The 18,078-nt window shown below is 40.0% G+C and overlaps 1 protein-coding gene across 1 annotated transcript; it reads left to right on the top strand.

Moving 5' to 3' along the window:
* The first annotated feature begins 5,702 nt into the window (after nucleotides 1-5,702).
* On the top strand, nucleotides 5,703-17,871 carry pdia6.L (protein disulfide isomerase family A member 6 L homeolog). Its single transcript, NM_001093174.1, is given in 13 exon segments — nucleotides 5,703-5,775; nucleotides 6,878-7,019; nucleotides 8,465-8,522; nucleotides 9,415-9,541; nucleotides 9,957-10,063; nucleotides 10,481-10,617; nucleotides 11,175-11,289; nucleotides 11,957-12,097; nucleotides 12,602-12,686; nucleotides 12,773-12,845; nucleotides 13,726-13,884; nucleotides 15,186-15,282; nucleotides 17,326-17,871. Coding segments are annotated over 13 exon segments (1,329 nt in total). The 5' UTR covers nucleotides 5,703-5,756; the 3' UTR covers nucleotides 17,395-17,871.
* The last annotated feature ends 207 nt before the right edge of the window (nucleotides 17,872-18,078 follow it).

Raw genomic sequence — 18,078 nt, 5'->3', positions numbered from 1 at the left:
TTTATCATCTTAGTCAAGCAAAATGAACTTTAATTACACTATATACATTATTTCCTTTGGTCAGGGAATTCATAATTATAGCAAGCAGGCAGGAGCAATTTTGTGGACACTATAATTAAGGAAAGTCTTGCATCAGCTCAAAATCTTGTTTGTGCATCAGAATGGAGGACCTGATGTCCATCCCCATGCCCTGGCTACCAGGGCCGGATTTACATTGTGGGCTCCCCTAGGCCCACTGCCCTGTCCCCTCCCCTTTATTCGTGCAAATTTTCATCATCTGGACTGGAGAAATGGGGATTGCTGCATGGGAAATTTAAAAATGATTGTATCTCCAGCCCATCCCCAGTGTTTTTGAACCAATGTGGGTGTGGTTGGGCAGCATGCCGGCCCCCTAAAATCCTGCCGCCCTAGGCCCGGGCCTAGGTGGCCTTTCCACAAATTCGGGCTTGCTGGCTACACAATTAAATGGTAACGAGAACGGGGGAATGTGGGGAGAGCAGTGACATCTAGTAAGTGCTGAATGGAAAGTGAAAGATATTGCCTGCTCCTCCTCTATGCCATAGTTATGCCATGTCTCCTTTAATATTTTCTCATTTACTACTTGGGTACACTTTATTTTCTTTAGGAACTCTGCTGACCATACACAGGCCAATATATGATGTGCCAACTCAGTCTATTGGCCCGCTTATGAAGGTCTTCTATTGGCCTGCCCAATCAATATCTGTCTGAAAAATGGGCCAGACATAACTGCCAGACATCTTCCAGTTGGTCAAGGACCACATTGGCACATTGATTGCCAACAGGAGGATAGAAAATTATTTGTTTTGCAGTCTTGCCAAGATGTATTGGCCCTTCATTCCCAACTGCACCCAAGACCCAAAAATACTGGATAGCCTTCAACAAATAATAATTTGGGCAACAATGATATAAAGGGGGGCATTTACGAAAACCCAAACTTATCTAATTTTTTTATTAAAACAAAGTCGACCAAACTCCCATCCACAAATGTAACTAATTTCTCAAAAAATCAGCTCGAAAAAGTTGGTGTGAGAAAAAGTTGCAACAAAATCGGTCGACAATTCAAATCTTACAAATTGTCACCTGAATTGAACAATCTTTTTCTTTTCTTTTCACTGATTTTTATGGGATTATCCAGCACAGATCATGATGTCAAGAAACAACTTCAGGGACACCTGCCATTGACTTCTACAGGACTTCAACAGGTTTTAAATGAGAGTATTTAAAGATTTGGATTTTTAGCAGCTTTGGTGTATAATAAATCTCCAAAAATTCAAGTTTTTTTTCCTCTTAAAATTTGAGTTATCCCCTTTAAAAACTCGACCAGCAAAAAATCAAGGCTTCATAAATAGGACCTAAAGTGTTAATGTTGCTGCCTTGTCCTACTATACCTGCTATCTACCCCGTACAACTTGGAAATTACTCCCTATTTTGATCACCCTGACCACACCAAACTGTCAGTTTTACTGAATGCAAAGTCTCTGCTCTTATGTTAATCTGTAATAGTCCTATAACCCACCTCTTCCACTGCTCCATCTTCTTATATTTATTAATGCTGGGAGTTTTCATTCAGCATCAGAAAGTATTGCATACCAAAGAGTTCTTATCATAGAAAACGTAATTTTGTGCATCAAACAGAATAACAAAAAAAACATGGTCAGACATTTCAGATAATTAATTAGTGGCATGCTGCAGAGGAAATGTTTTATCATATATATAATGGAATATATCCATTAATTTTCTTGGAAATATCTTTCTTTCCTTCAGCAAAATCAATTCCAGTCAGACTCATATTGCATACAATATGCAATACATTCCAGTATTGAACAATTCCAGTATTAAACAATTCAAATGTTTGCACATTCTCCTATAACGAGAAGCATTACCTGTTTTTTTTTTTCCTAAAAGGAAAATATTCTCCTATAATGCATTGAAATGATAATTTTCAATTTTCAGTTACATATTATACATGTATACATAAGCTACTTTTAGAACTTTTTTGAAATTTCATGTTCATCCACACCAAGAAATGACGTTAAAAAATGGTATTTGTGATTCTTGGGCCAAAAAGCACTCACAGGATAAGAACTGAAAGTGAAGATATTTTGTTTGAATCTACAAATAAACTTTTTCTTGGCAACAAATGCCCTATTGTGTGCGAAAGACTTTTATTATTGGTCTGAGAGCCATGAATGGCATTTGACTCTAATTTATCTTTCTTTATAAGAACTTTGGACCAAAATCAGCCTGTTACTATTGGAGAATATGCCATAAATGCCTCTGCTCACCTCGATCCCAGGGTGCGTGCCATACCTACAAGTAAAATAAAGGCTCAGGATGCACGGCTGTGTCCCTGATCTGCCCCAGTCACTCCCAGGGGTGCTACTGCCGTGAGGCAAATTAGTATTCAAATCTCAACCCCCTCCAAAACTAAAAGGTAAGCAAGGGACGCCATTGGAAAGGCCGCCTCAGAGTGGCAGTAAGGACAGAATTGCTCCCTGACATTTTCAATGATGCCAAAACTCTTTTCTCGATCCATGCTGACCCCAGACTATCCCTTTGCAAGTTTAGTCCCTTTAACAACCCACAAATCATTTTTCCCCATCTTTGGGGCCTCCTCTTGAGCCTACGAAACAAGGCAACACAGTTGTTTAATATTTTGTCCACTAATAGAAGCAGCTGCGTGTCTATAGGACTAACAACTGGCAATTCCTCTTTTCAGTGTTTGTTTACCCTTTATATGGCGTACACTGCACACAGTAAATACACCACGCACACAGCAAATATTTACTGTATTACAGTAGAAAAAGCGCAATCTAATTCAATGGATTGGCAATTAGGACAAGCCACCATAGAGGTGGAAGGGTGCATAGCAAAAGCAAAGGCCCAATTGGAACCTGCAGCTGTACAGTTGCTCTCCCACAACAGCCATCGACCAGGCCTGGACTGGCAATCTGTTAGTTCTGGCAAATGCCAGAGGGGCTGCTGTAAGATTCCATAGACAGTCACTGTGGAGTGGGCTGGTGGGGAGACTGGTTGGGCCTCTGTGTACTTTAAATGCCATCACCCCTACATTCTTGCTGGCTTTAGGCACATTTTATGCGTTATTTAAGGGAAACTATCTTCTTGGGGGAAATTTTTTTTAGCCACCCCACAACTTCTCACGGAATTCTGGCATCATTGCTCTAACCAAAAATTGGACACAAAATGTTGTGCTAGATGTACACATGAATAAACACAGATACAAAACTATGTGCTGCTTGTGACAGGTGCACCATGTGTTCCCATCAATATAAATATCACACACAGGCATATAAATTCATATTCCTATTGCAGGGAGTATTGCAGGGAGTATTGCAGGGCAAAAAAAAGGCCTGACGTCCGCACAATGTATGAAAGATTTCAAGTGAGTCGCACACACACCATATTTACTGCAGGTGGGGAACGTACCCCTTTTATTGTGACTACCTGTGCATTGTACACTCTGCTGCATTAAAGGAACAGTAACATCAAAAAAACTAAAGTGTTTTAAAGTAATACAAATATAATGCAGTGCTGCCCTGCACTGGTAAAACTGTTGTGTTTGCTTCAGAAACACTACTATTGTTTTTAAGATACTTTTGCAACAATTCAAATGTATCTAGATAAGCAATCTAGAGAAGAAAATAAGTAATTGTAACACTATCAGATAACAGGTCCCTTGGGAAAAGTCAGGCTCACAGCTTTTTAGTTCCAAAATGTTGGGAGGATGCGGGACTGATGATGTGGCGATCAGCGATTGGCAGATCGCTATGCCATTAACTTCAATGTCCTGTTTGGATTTCAGGTGGCTACCCTACCCTTGGATGGTGCACTTGCCCCTTACACTCCCTCACTTCTGTCTTTTCCCCCTCTTGTTTCTGCATGCATGCTCGCTCTTCAGTTCTGGGGACTTAAGTAGTGAAATCTCCTGTATGCCCAATTCTAAAAGATTCAGGAAAAATGTAGAAGAGGCTGGGTGGCATGCTGCCCCTTAATTTGTGCCATCCTAGGCCTGGGCCTTTATGGCCTTCCCACAAATTGGGCCCAATCTTTTCCCATTTTAGTCATACAGGTGGTGGTACATATTGGGCTGCTCTGGTCTTTGGGCCAATGCCCAGTGATCAGATCATAACAGGTACTTATGCAGACTCACTGCATCAACTGCCCAATACAGTTTTGACCTTTTGTGCTTCTAACCTGTCCAACTCCTGGCCAGATATGAATTAGGCAAGCTCCATACATGGGTCAGTGAGCTGCCAGTTGTCCTCTGGAGTGCCTCAGCAGCAGCGACTGTTGACCTATGTATAGTCACCTTACCTGCTCTGTCATACCTAGGGTTGCCACCTTTACTTAATAATACCGGCCAGTGGGGGGCGGGCACCAAAAGGGGGCGGTCTGCGTCGCAAAAAGGGGCAGAGCTACAAGGCGTGTCGCAAAAGGGGCGGAGCAACATCGCAGAGACGTCCACGGCGCTGGAAAAAGGTAAGTTCTTTGCGAATTGGGGGCAGGCCAGGGGATTTTTTTAAAGGGTTTACAAATTACCGGCAATTGCATTGCCAGTAAATTTGTAATACCGGCCCCGGCCTTGGCAGGTGTTTTACCGGCTAGGCCGGTAAAATACCGGCCAGGTGGCAACTCTAGTCATACCTCCCAAGCAGCGAGGTGAAAATGTTTTAACCACGCCCATTTTTATGGTCACACCCCCTAACTACCATTGTCCATTTTACAAAATTTGGCAGGTTGTGAAAGTTTGAACACATTTCTGGGAGTTTTAGTGCAATGTTTTGCTAATGAAAGTTAATTGCCCTTGAAGATGCTAGTCTCAATTCTACCAAAATTAGCACAATATACAGGACTGGGATTGTTCACTTTTACGTTACCTTTAAGTATGATGCAGAGAGTGATATCCTGAGACAATTAATGAAGACCAACTGAAAAGTTGCTTAGAATTGGCCATTCTATAACATAGTGAAAGTTAACTTAAAGGTGAACCACATGTACTGTTAATACATTTTCTGACCAGTCTGAGTGACCACCGAGTAGTCAAGGAAGTTGTCAGGAGAAAGAAAGAGTCTGCTCTGATGTTCTTCTGTTTAGGAAAATATTAGAATCTTTCTTAACTGTTTCCTACCCAGAAGAACATCAGAACAGCCTCTTTTTTTTTTCTCCTGACATCATCCTCGATTACTTGGTGCTCAGAGAATGAGCAACATTCACTTATTCCACTTATACTTTAAAATAGCAAAGCAAACATTAAATGAGCCTATTAACCAATCCGACATCAGCTTTCAGAAACCCCATTTAGTACAACAATCAGAGCCAGGCGCAGATTGGTTGTTACGGGTAACCATGGCAATGGCCGTGCCCCTCATATTCCCGTTCTGGACACTGACAGAGTGAGGCTCCAGCAGGAGGTTTCAAGCCCCTCCCACTAACAACGTCATGCAAGGCCAACAAATCACATTCATCCAGCTCCCTCCGGCCGGAGAATGTAGGGAAGAGAGTCATCAGCGTCTGCGATACCCGTCGGCTCCTGATTGGCTAAGCCTAATAATGGTACTTTGAGGGTAGCCAATGGGAGGTGGACACGGCGGAAGGCGGTCGCATAGCTCGGTGCTTGTGAGGCAGAGTTGGGCAGATAAGCAAGAGCCGGCAGAGGTGTAGCATCCTGATAGAACAGCAGTAGCGGCGGAAGGGCACCGGGGCAAGGCGCAGGGATGGCGAGGGCGTTTCTTGGTAAGAGAATGGTTTCATTCACACAGTAAATACAGTCAGCTGTCACTATGTCACTGTTTAACTACAGCTCCCAGACTCCTGGCAGCTCCTGCGAGTTTTACTTGAATTCTACAGGGAGAGCCACAGGCCCCTAGACTGGATATTTCCCACGCACCTGTTTCTCATGATTCCCTAGCATTAAATGACTGCTCTCCCATGTGATTCCTCCATGTGATTCCAAATATTCTGGCACCTTTTTCATGCAAGTTTCTGGGCCCACAGCAGCATCATATTAAGGCCCAGCTTAAAGCAGTTGTTCATCTTTGAGTTAACTGTTAGTATGATGCAGAGAGTGATATTCTGAGACAATTTGCAACTGGGTTTCATTTTTTATTATTTGTGGTTTTTGAGTTAGTTCTCTTTTTATTCAGCAGCTCTCCAGTTTGCAATTTCAGCCATCTGGTTGCTAGGGTCCAAATTACCCTAGCAACCACGCATTGGTTTGAATAAGAGACTGAAATGTGGATAGGAGAGGCTTGAATAGACGAGTAATAAAATGTAGCAATAAATGTGTAGCCTTACAGAGCATTTGTTTTTTAGATGGGGGTCAGTGACCCCCATTTGAAAGCTGGAAAGAGTCAGACGAAAAAGGCTAAAAAAAATATAAAAATAATAATAATGAACGATTGAAATGTTGCTTAGAATTGGCCATTCTATAACATGCTAAAAGTTAACTTAAAACTAACTTTAAAGGGGTGGTTGACCTTTACATTAACTTTTAGCATGTTATAGAATGGCCAATTCTAAGCAACTTTTCATTAGGTCTTCATTATTTATTTTGTATTGTTTTTTTAAATTATTTGCCTTTTATTCTGTCTCTTTCCAGTTGTCAAACGGGGGTCGCTGACCCCATCTAAAATACAAATGCTCCATAAGGCTACACAGGCTACTTTTTATTATTCACCTTTCTATTCAGGCCTCCCCTATCAATATGCCAGTTTCTTATTCAAATCAATATTTGGTTACTAAGGTAATGTGGACCCTAGCAACCAGATTACACATTTAGGGATGTGTGTAGATTTTTCGAGACTAAATATTTCCATTGGTCCTTTTCGGTCCATAGGTGCAGTGGCCTGCACATTGATCTTGGCTGCAAGTGCCATGTACTCACCCAGCGACGACGTGATTGAGTTGACACCCAGCAACTTTAATAAAGAAGTTATCCAGAGTGACAGTTTGTGGCTGGTGGAGTTTTATGCCCCCTGGTGAGTATTTGGCTTCTGTAATGTAAGCCAGCGATTCTGTCGTTTGAAATGGGAACACATGATGGGAGGGTCTAAAAGGAATGGACAGTGCTGAATCTGTTACGGTACGTCTCTAGGGAGCTGTAGTTCAGGATTTGGGTTGGGTTATATAGTTAACATCTGTATTGTTTATTACTGTTCTAGGGACACTGTGGCAAGCAATACAGTTTCAGTGCATTCCCTCAAGACATATTAAAGGAACAGTTCAGTATAAAAATAAAAACTGTGTAAATAGATAGACTGTACAAAATAAATAATGTTTCTGATATAGTCAGCCACAAATGTAATGTATAAAGGCTGGATGTGTAACAGAACAGAACACTACTTCCTGCTTTTCAGCTCTATAACTCTAAGATAGTCCGTGACTTTACGGAGGGCCACATGGGACATAACTGTTCAGTGAGTTTGCAATTGATCCTCCGCATTCAGCTCAGATTCAAAAGCAACAGTTATGGCCCATGTGCCCCCCTAGAGTCACTGATTGGTTACTATGCAGTAACCAATCAGTGGAAACCAAGAGAGCTGCACATCCAGTCACTCCAGCCTTTATACATTACATTTTTTGCCTAACTATATGAGAAACATTTTCTTGCACAACCTATTTACCCAGTTTTTATTTTTACAATTAACAATTCCTTTAAGAAAGGGGAACTTTGCTTAAAAAACTTTTTTGTTTTGTATAATGTACAAAAAAAAAGTCACTCGAAGCTATTAGACATCTAGACATTTTTTTTTTTTTTAAATAAAAATCTGTGGTTTGAAAAATGTATTTGTTATAGAAAGCAGTATCTGGTTGTTCTGCAAGTTCTGACTCTTGAACCAATGTAGCAGAAGCCAGAACTGACTTGTGTTCTTGTGTTTCATTGTTTCAAGTCAGAGACCGAGAGAGCAGGAAAGGAAACACACTGCTTTCAGTTCAGTTTTCTACAATGGACTTTATATCTGTTAACAAACAATGAATTCATGTTCATTTAAAAGTTGCTTGGATTTATATTTTCTTTTATCTATACCCGGCAATCTATACCCGGCTGCGGACAGAAGCCTTTGTCAATGCCACCCACACTAGAAACAAGGGCCTAGGTAATCTGTTTGGGGCTCTATAAACAGTAAAAGGGACCCCCCCCCCAAAAAAAAGTGCCAAAAGAACACTTTTTGGGGGGCGGGTCCCTTTTACTGTTTATAGAGCCCCAAACAGATTGCCTTGGCCCTTGTTTCTAGTGTGGGTGGCATTGACAATGGCTTCTGTCCACAGCCGGGTATAGATTGCCGGGTATTAGATATACCTCGGATAAGGGCATTGCTGATGTTTACAGCCTTGTGTTTTTTTTTCCATACACCCTCACATAACACAAAGCAAGAGGATGTAGTTATGTTTGTGCTACAGTTTTGTTTTTGATTAATTAAAGGTGCGGGCACTGCCAGAGATTGACTCCAGACTGGAAGAAAGCAGCCACAGCCTTAAAGGTAATCCTTAATATTTTAAGAGAAGGTAGCAGCAAAAAAAATTCTATCCCCCAAATATAATATAAGGCATTTTAAGTAGCAGTAACCCAATAAGGAGTTTGCTTTTAAACAGATGACCAGTAAACTCTGCCTGCTGATTAGTTGCTAAGGGTTACTGCTCCTGGGCAAACTTAGTTTATTACATAACCCCCTATGTATTTAGATGGAGCATGTTTTTATTTTGATGTATGGCATATGCTGCTGTTCTCTTTTCTTTTTGGAATGAATGAGGTACTGAGTGAGCCAGGTGGGAAGATAACGTCTGCTCTCACTGTACCTCTCTGAGGCTTCTGTTCACTTTCTTCATATGTGGGATAGGGATGCACCAAATCCACTATTTTGCATATGACAAAAAGTCACGCGATTTCCCTTCTTCCACTTCCATCTCCACAAACCAGTTCTCTACTGGCGTTAATCTGTACATGGGAGCATTAAAGGGGAACTATTGCAAAAATGAAAATTTTGTATAAGCTTCAGCATACTGAAATCAGAAGCTTTCTAAATACAATCAATTAAATATTCTGCATTGTTTCTGAAATACTAAAGTTTCTTATTTCAGTATGCTGAAGCTTATATAACAGAAAAGAACCTCTTGCGACAAAGTAGTAGGCCCCGAATTTCCAAGAATTTCATTGTATGATGTAGTGGTGCCTGTTTTGGCCAATTTCAGTAATTATAAGGGCTGTCCACATATATTTGGCGATACAATGTACTATATTTACCCTCCAGAATATTTGTTTTCATTTTTTTTTTACTTTCCAATGTGCAGTGTTAGTTTTCAATGTGTTAGTTAAGCAACTGCCTGCTCGGCTGAAAGTACAAAACTTACTTTGATTTTTTGCGTTTATTATAGGGAGTGGTGAAAGTTGGAGCTGTCAATGCCGATCAGCATCAGTCATTGGGTGGTCAGTATGGGGTGCGAGGCTTTCCAACAATCAAAGTATTTGGAGCCAATAAGAACAAGCCAGATGATTATCAAGGTATTTGGTACTAATGTATAAAATCAGAGCTGCATGTTTCCCCCCCCCCCTAGCACTCTTTACAATTTTATGTTGTAAACATAAATGTTATTTATGCTCTTTGTGGCAATTGAACAATCAGCATATGTTCTTGCTGGTGACTTACTCAGTGCTGCCTGGGTCCAGTTGGCTAGTAAGTGGCAGCAGCTAGTGAAGCGAATGCCTGGAAAATCAGGAGCCAGCAGAAGAATTGATGATTAACATGTTAATGACACTTAGACTAATGCTGTTAAGTGATTTGCAAGATAATTGATATTTTATTCACAAAGTATTCTTATTAGGAGCCACCGAGTCTCCTATTCCCTTTTTTTTTTTAATTTTTAATTTTTTTGCCCCTTGCATTAATCTGTGCATGTATTTGTGCAACTCTACACAGGAGGGAGGACAGCCGACGCCATTGTAGATGCTGCATTAAACTCACTTCGTTCCTTCATTAAGGACAGGCTTGGAGGAAGGAGCGGTGGATCTGATTCAGGAAGACAGGTAGGTTTCAGTGGTTGCATGGGATAACCATAAGTTTGTTCATGATTTTTCTACCAAACCCTTATTTTTGACCATAGTTTTTAGAACTGCACTGCAGCTGTTAAATTAAAAATATATATATAATTTATAGATGTTTCGATATTGTTTGCGTGCACAAAGCCTTGTATATTTTCTACTCACAATAGCTGAGGCCATGCTCATCATTTTCTATCACCAGTATGAGCTACTCTTGACTTACTACAGGGTGTAATATATGCGCTAACGGAGGAGATATGAAAAGTCCCGCTTGTTTAAATGCAAATGTGTATAGAATGAATGCTTCATTTTTTTTTTTAAGTTATGAATCACCACAATAAATAATTTTTTGCTCCCTATATCATGACTACATTATTGTGTTTTTTTTTTTTTTTTCTACAGAGCCACAGTGGGGGCAGCGGTGGGAGTAAAAAAGACGTCATTGAGCTGACAGATGACACATTTGATAAGAATGTACTGAACAGCGATGATGTGTGGCTTGTTGAGTTTTTTGCTCCCTGGTGTGGGCATTGCAAAAGGTAAGTGTGCTTTGCGTAGGCCAAACAAGATGGATTGCAACCTTAGACATATTCCTTTTCCTTCCATCCAAAAATTTACTTTCCCTAATTTTTTTTGCATTACGTGTCCAACTTCCTTTTTCTTTGCTTATGGGCTACTGCAGCCTTCAACCAGTCGGACTCCCAGGTTGTCTCAGACTGAGCAAACCACCGGTAGCTTAAAGGTAGGGATTGCCACCAGGCCGATATTTTACCGGTAAAACACCTGCCAAGGCCAGGGTCGGTATTACAAATTTACCGGCAATATAGTTGCCGGTAATTTGTAATACTCTTTAAAAAAAATAAAATAAAAAAAGCTCTTAGCCCGCCCCCAATTTGCTCAGAACTTACCCCTTTTTTCAGGCTTCTGGCCATCGCAAATGTTGCTTCGCCCCTTTTGCATCACTTTATGTGGCTCTGCCCCCTTTTTGCTTCACGGACCGCCCCCTTTTGTCTCCATCCTTATTCTCTTTCCAACTCTCTGCCCACCCTGACCTGCTGATTTTGTAATCAAATGATTTATCATGTTTTGTTTTCAGTTTAGAGCCTGAATGGGCAGCTGCTGCCACTGAGGTTAAGGAAAAGACCAATGGAAAAGTAAAATTGGCTGCTGTAGATGCCACTGTCAGCCAGGTGTTGGCCAGTCGTTATGGGGTGAGTAGAACACATAGTGACTATTGTGTAATAAAATGTCATACATTCAAATTATTCTTCCTGTTATGGAAAACAAGGGCCTCTACTTACAGGACAGAAGCCATACTTACTTCTTCAAGGGGCAGATTTATCAACGGATAAATCAATTTTTATGGTCAAAACTGTCATTCGACTAGGGAGTTATCCAAATTCGATTTGAGTTTTTTTTTGTTTTGTTTTTTTTTTTTTTTAAAATCGAATTGGATTTTCAAGATTTATCATACTCTGGCCCTTTAAGAATCCCAATTCAACTATTTGCCACCTAAAACCTGACGAATTGCTGTTTAAGTCAATGGGAGAGGTGAAGGGATCAATTTGGAGATGTTTGCAGCCTTCCTGACATTTTCGGAGAAGGAAAACTCTAATCGAGTTTGATTGAATTTTAATCTAATTCAATTCGAATTGTCAGGTCGAATTTTCGTCCGGATATAAAAATTCTATTTTATTAATAAATTTTGAATAAAGTTGAATTTTGAGTTTATGGGAGTTTAAAAAAAAAAAAAAAAAAAAAATCCTATGAATTCAAAATTTGACCCTTGATAAATGTGCCTTAAGTGTGTGTGTGTTTTTTTTTTTTTTTTTATTATTTATTATTTATTTATTTATTTATTTATTTTTCCCCCTATAGATAAGAGGTTTCCCCACAATTAAGATATTCCAGAAAGGCGAAGAGCCAGTGGATTATGATGGTGGAAGGAATAGGGCTGACATTGTTGCCCGTGCACTGGATCTGTTCTCAGAGAATGCCCCACCCCCTGAGATTAATGAGGTAATGCTTACATCACCATATTCACATATAATACTTATTACTCAATTTTAAATGACACGGTTGCACATGTAGGTACAGGCATTGGATCTGTTATCCAGAAAGCTCCAAATTATGGAAAGGCTGTCTCCCATAGACTCCATTTTACCCAAATAATCCAAATTTTAAAAAAATTATTTCCCTTTTCTCTGTAATAATAAAACCTTGTACCTTGTACTTGATCCCAACTAAGATATAATTAATCCTTATTGGAAGCAAAACCAGCCTATTGGGTTTATTTAATTTTTACATGATTTTTTAGTAGACTTAAGGTATAAAGATACAAATTACAGAAAGACCTGTTATCCATAAAGACCCAGGTCCCGAGCATTCTGGATAACCGGTCCCATACCTGTATATACATTTTCTTTTGGTGTGGTTGGGAGTCAGGAAGGACATTTGAAAAGCTTTATACTGCTGGATCCTTGTAGCTGTGATATTTGTCTTATGATGGTTTCTGTTGTGCAGATCCTGAATGGAGATATAGTAAAGAAGACCTGTGATGAGCATCAGTTGTGTATTGTTGCTGTGTTGCCACATATTCTTGACACAGGTAAGCATATAGGGCTTATTTAATTCTTTCCATGAACTTCTAATTGGGGACAATGTCTTTATATATTTATTTTTTCCATTACCCAGGTGCTGCTGGAAGAAATTCTTACTTGGAAGTAATGCTGAAAATGGCAGAAAAGTACAAAAAGAAAATGTGGGGGTAAGAATTGCTCCTTTCATACTGTATTTGATTCATATAAACCTTACTTTTTATTATTTAATGTTCGAGTCCTGCATTAGGTCAGGTTCCTGCAAAACAGTTAGGATTCAGGCAGAAAAGCCCGAAAGGGGTGGTACACCTTTAAATTAACTTTAAGCATGTTGCAGAATGGCTAATTCTTAGCAAAACTTTTCAATTGGTCTTCATTATTTACTTTTTATCGTTTTTTAATTATTTGCCTTTTTCTTCTGACTCTTTCCAGCTTTCAAAAGGGGGTCACTGACCCCATCTAAAAAAACAATTGCTCTGTAAGGCTACACATTTATTGGTATTTACTACTTTCTATAACTCCTCTTTCTATTCAGGCCTCTCCTATTCATATTCCATTCTCTTATTTAAATCAGTGCATGGTTGCTAGGGTAATTTGGAGCCTAGCAACCAGACTGCTGAAATTTCAAACTGGAGAGCCGCTGAATAACCACAAAAACCACAAATAATAAAAAATGAAAACCATTTTAAATTGCTTCATAAATATCACTCACTACATAATACTATAAGTTAAAGCAAAGGTGAACAACCTCTTTAATGTCCCACTTATATATTCTGTGGATTCTGTCAAATGCCAAAAGGGCTACTTTAAGATGTCCTAGAATTTATTGGGCCTGTGGGGGCCCAAAATTATTTTTGGAGGATGGGTTGGATTTTGCCAGGACTATCTGTGGTTCTGGTTGTTCAGGGGTGCTCCACCCAAAAACACTTTGATCATAATGATAAATAAAATATAATTCTAAGCAACTTTTCATGACAGGTTTTCAGTGTTTTTTGTAAGCAGTGCTTTGGTCAGTATGTTTATGGGGCTTTATTATTTATTTCTTCTCAGGTGGTTGTGGACTGAGGCTGGAGCTCAGATGGATCTGGAAACCTCACTGGGAATTGGAGGCTTTGGGTACCCGGCCATGGCTGCCATCAATGCAAGAAAAATTAAATTTGCACTTCTGAAAGGTTCCTTTAGTGAGCAGGGCATTAACGAGTTCTTAAGGTAAGTTCCGCACCATACAGAAAACATATGAACCTATAAAACTACACTACAGGTCTTGCAAAGTGGGCGGGAAAAAAGGAGTAATTCATTGAACTGATGTTTTGGTCTCGGCAAAGACATTCTGCTCCAGCAGAATTCTGCACTGAAATCCATTTCTCAAAAGAGCAAACAGATTTTTTTTATATTCAATTTTGAAATCTGACATGGGGCTAGACATATTGTCAATTTCCCAGCTGCCCCAAGTCACGTGACTTGTGCTCTGATAAACTTCAATCACTCTTTACTGCTGTACTGCAAATTGGAGTGATATCACCCCCCCCCCAGCAGCCTAACAATAGAACAATGGGAAGGTAACCAGATAGCAGCTCCCTAACACAAGATAACAGCTGCCTGGTAGATCTAAGAACAGCACTCAATAGTAAAAGCCAAGTCCCACTGAGACTGATTCAGTTACATCAAGTAGGAGAAATAACAGCCTGCCAGAAAGTAATTCCATCCTAAAGTGCAGGCACAAGTCACATGACTGGGGCAGCTGGGAAACTGACAAAATTTGTTTGCTCTTTTGAGAAATGGATTTTAGTGCAGAATTCTGCTGGATCAGCACTATTAACTGATGTGTTTTGGGGAAAAAACATGTTTTTCCATGACAAAATCCCTTTAAGTAGTCGCAGTGACCAGCTTTATTTGGTAAATCTAGTAAAGCAGACCATTGCCTATATAAAGAAACGTTCTTTTAATTATTCTTTTAAAGGGGTGGTTCACCTTTAAAGTAACTTATTATGTTCTGGAATGACCAATTCTAAGCAACTTTTCAATTGGTTTTCATTATTTGTTAAAGTTTTATAGTTATTTATCTTTTTCTTCTGACTCTTCGCTGCTTTCAGATGGGCATTGCTCTCCTCTTCTAAAAAACAAATGCTCTGTAAGGCTACAAATGTATTGTTATTGCTACTTTTTATTACTGATCCTTCTATTCAGACTCTCCTAGTTACATTCCAGTCTCTTATTCAAATCAATGCATGGTTGCTAGGGTAATTTGGGCCCTAGTTACCAGATTGCTTACAATGCGAATTGAAGAGCTGCTGAACAAAAAGCTAAATAACTCAAAAACCTTCAATAATAAAAAATGAAAACAAATTGCAAATTATCTCAGAATATCACTCTCTACATCATACTAAAAGTTATGTCAAAGGTGAACAACCCCTTTAATAAGTGGTTGGTCTTTACCCACGGTTTTTTCTTTTATTTTGAGTGGGGGCATTTTTGACCTTTCCTCACAATGTATATCTCTCTCCATTTAGGGAGCTTTCTTATGGGCGCGGTTCTACATCACCTGTGGGTGGAGGAGCAATTCCTAAAATCAATACAGTAGAACCTTGGGATGGAAAAGATGGAGAGGTAAGGTTATACTTTCACTTTAACCCCCTGTGTTATGAAACTTGGTTTTTAATTACCCCTTTAAGTTAAGAGCAACTGAGTCCCCTTATCTGATATATCAAACTCTGGCAATAAGCAGACGGCACTATGTAACTTTAAGACAAGCTTTTGCATTGATGCTCCTCTAGGTACTAGTTACCAGCAACTCTGTGACCCTCTCTAATCCTGCCTAGTCCAAAAGGGGAAGAGAACACACAAGCAAATGTACAATTGTTCAGTGTGCTCTTTTAAGCACTTTCATAATCTACAATAATTTAGTAAATTCTGTGTATATCTTAATCTAATATGTCACTAATGCATCTGAAACGGCAGCACTCCCTTCTAGTGCTACACATCAGACTGCGGGCGATAGAAATGAGCAGAGAAGTGTCTGCAGACTATTCTCGGCTAAAGGTCCCCATAGACGCAAAGATCTTTTGCGGGTGAACGATCGATTTCAGTGCATTCCGACCAATCCGTCAAATTATCGTGAAGTTAGTGGGAATCGAACGATCATACATCTTACGATTTTTCGTCTGACATCTGTCAAAAAATTGATCGGCCAGGTTAAAAAAAAAATGTATCGATCCCAGTGAAATCTATCTATGTTTGCAGGGCCAAGCAGGCAGCTACCCTCAGTTTGCTGGCAATATTGCCTGAAATGGTCTTTTTAGTCGATGGACAAATCGTATATTTAAACGATCATTTCGAGATAATCGTGATCTCACGATAACGAAAAGATCTTTTAAAAATCTTTACATCTATGGGCAGCTTTAGTAACGTAATTATCTGGTGGGTGGATAGCTAAAAAGAACAGGGGGGGGGTACCGTAGTTTTTAACCGATTCTGACTAAGGAGCCGCCTGAGGCTTTTTGCCGCCCCTGGAATCCTCTCTGGTGCTGCCGCCTGAGGCGAGCGGCTCAGCTTGCCTCATTGGCGGAGTGCCCCTGGTTTTTAATTTATTATATTAGTGTAGTAAAAACTACTAATATCTTAAAAATCAAGACAGAATCCCTTTATTGTGTCGTTTTTATTTCTAAATACCACTATTTACACTGCAAATAATTCACTCTACAATATAAAATTTCATTCCTGAACCAGCAAATGGATTTTTTTAGTTGTAATATTGGTGTGTAGGTGCATCTCAGGTTATTTTGCCTGGTCATGTGCTTTCAGAAAGAGCCAGCACTTTAGGATGGAACTGCTTTCTGGCAGGCTGTTGTTTCTCCTACTCAATGTGTCTCAGTGGGACCTGGATTTTACTATTTAGTGTTGTTCTTAGATCTACCAGGCAGCTGTAATCTTGTGTAGGGAGCTGCTATCTGGTTACCTTCCCATTGTTCTGTTAGTAGGGATGTCCTGAATACACTATTTTGGATTCAGCCGAACCCCCTGAATCCTTAGTGAAAGATTTGTCCAAACCGAATCCAAACCCTAATTTGCATATACAAATTAGGGGCGGGGAGGGAAATTGTGTGACAAAAAGTCACACGAATCCTGCTGAAAAAGGCTGAATCCCAAACCGAATCCTGGATTCTGTGCTTCCCTAGTTGTGAGGCTGCTGGGGGGGGAAAGGGAGGGGGTGATATCACTCCAACTTGCAGTAAAGAGTGACTGAAGTTTATCAAAGCACAAGTCACATGACTGGGGGCAGCTGAGAAATTGACAATATGTCTAGCCCCATGTCAGATTTCAAAATTGAATATAAAGAAATCTGTTTGCTCTTTTGAGAAATGGATTCAGTGCAGAATTCTGCTGGAGCAGCACTATTAACTGATTCATTTTGAAACAAATGTTTTTTCCCATGACAGTATCCCTTTAAGCTAAAATAACTGTAAATTGCAAAAGTGCTCAGAAGGACGCTCTTAAAAGGGGTTAGTGTTTAATTCCCCTTTAAGAATTTTAACTACTTCCTTAATATTTGAACTGTAAGAAATAACACTTGGTAAAGTTCTGCCTTCAAACTGCCTGATTAGAGATCTTTGTAAGAACGGAGCTTACGTGTAGTTTCCCCTTGCCTTGCAGCTGCCAGCGGAGGATGATATTGATCTGAGTGATGTGGAGCTGGACGACATTGGGAAAGATGAGTTGTGAGGAGACGGCAGCTCTGTGTGATATTGTTACATCCCTCTGTTTGGGGAGGACACCAGCCCATCACTGGTAATTGTCTGGATTCCGCAGTGCTCCCAACCCATCTCCCTGTTTTTCTTTTGTTTTAAAATGAATTAACAAATGTGCCCTCATAGAGAGAAGGGTTTTATCAAGACCTACGGAGAGACCTTCTCGGGAGAACACTGACAAATTCTGTGAATTGATGTAACAGTGAATCTCACTGTATTCTCTTTGGATATCGTGGGGAGCCGCTGTGATCCTTTTGTGGGTGGGTGGGTGGGGGCAGGGTTGGGGTGCTGGAGAATAAGCCTGTCTGACAGTTTACTCTACTACCTTGTGGCCATTGAGAAGCGCAACTCGGCTGACACGGCAGTTTGTTTATGTATTTTTATGTTTTGGGTATTTTCATTTGCAAATTGATCCGCTTGACTCAATTTATGAATAAAATATTTTTTGACATATTGTGGGTTTCTTTTTATGTGGGGAAGTGATGCAACGAGACGGAAGCAAAGGAAGTGCACCACCCAAAAATAAATGCAGTGTGAGGATGGTGGGGAAAATGAGTAGTCACGTGATCATGGTGATGTGAGAGCTTGCAGGAGAGATCTGAAAGGGGTTGTTGGGGGATCATTCTCTACATCAGTGATCCCCAACCAGTAGCTCGTG

Source organism: Xenopus laevis, chromosome 5L (genome assembly GCF_017654675.1).
Source record: "Xenopus laevis strain J_2021 chromosome 5L, Xenopus_laevis_v10.1, whole genome shotgun sequence".
NCBI lineage: Eukaryota > Metazoa > Chordata > Amphibia > Anura > Pipidae > Xenopus > Xenopus laevis.
This window is presented reverse-complemented; position numbering and strand designations above follow the sequence as displayed.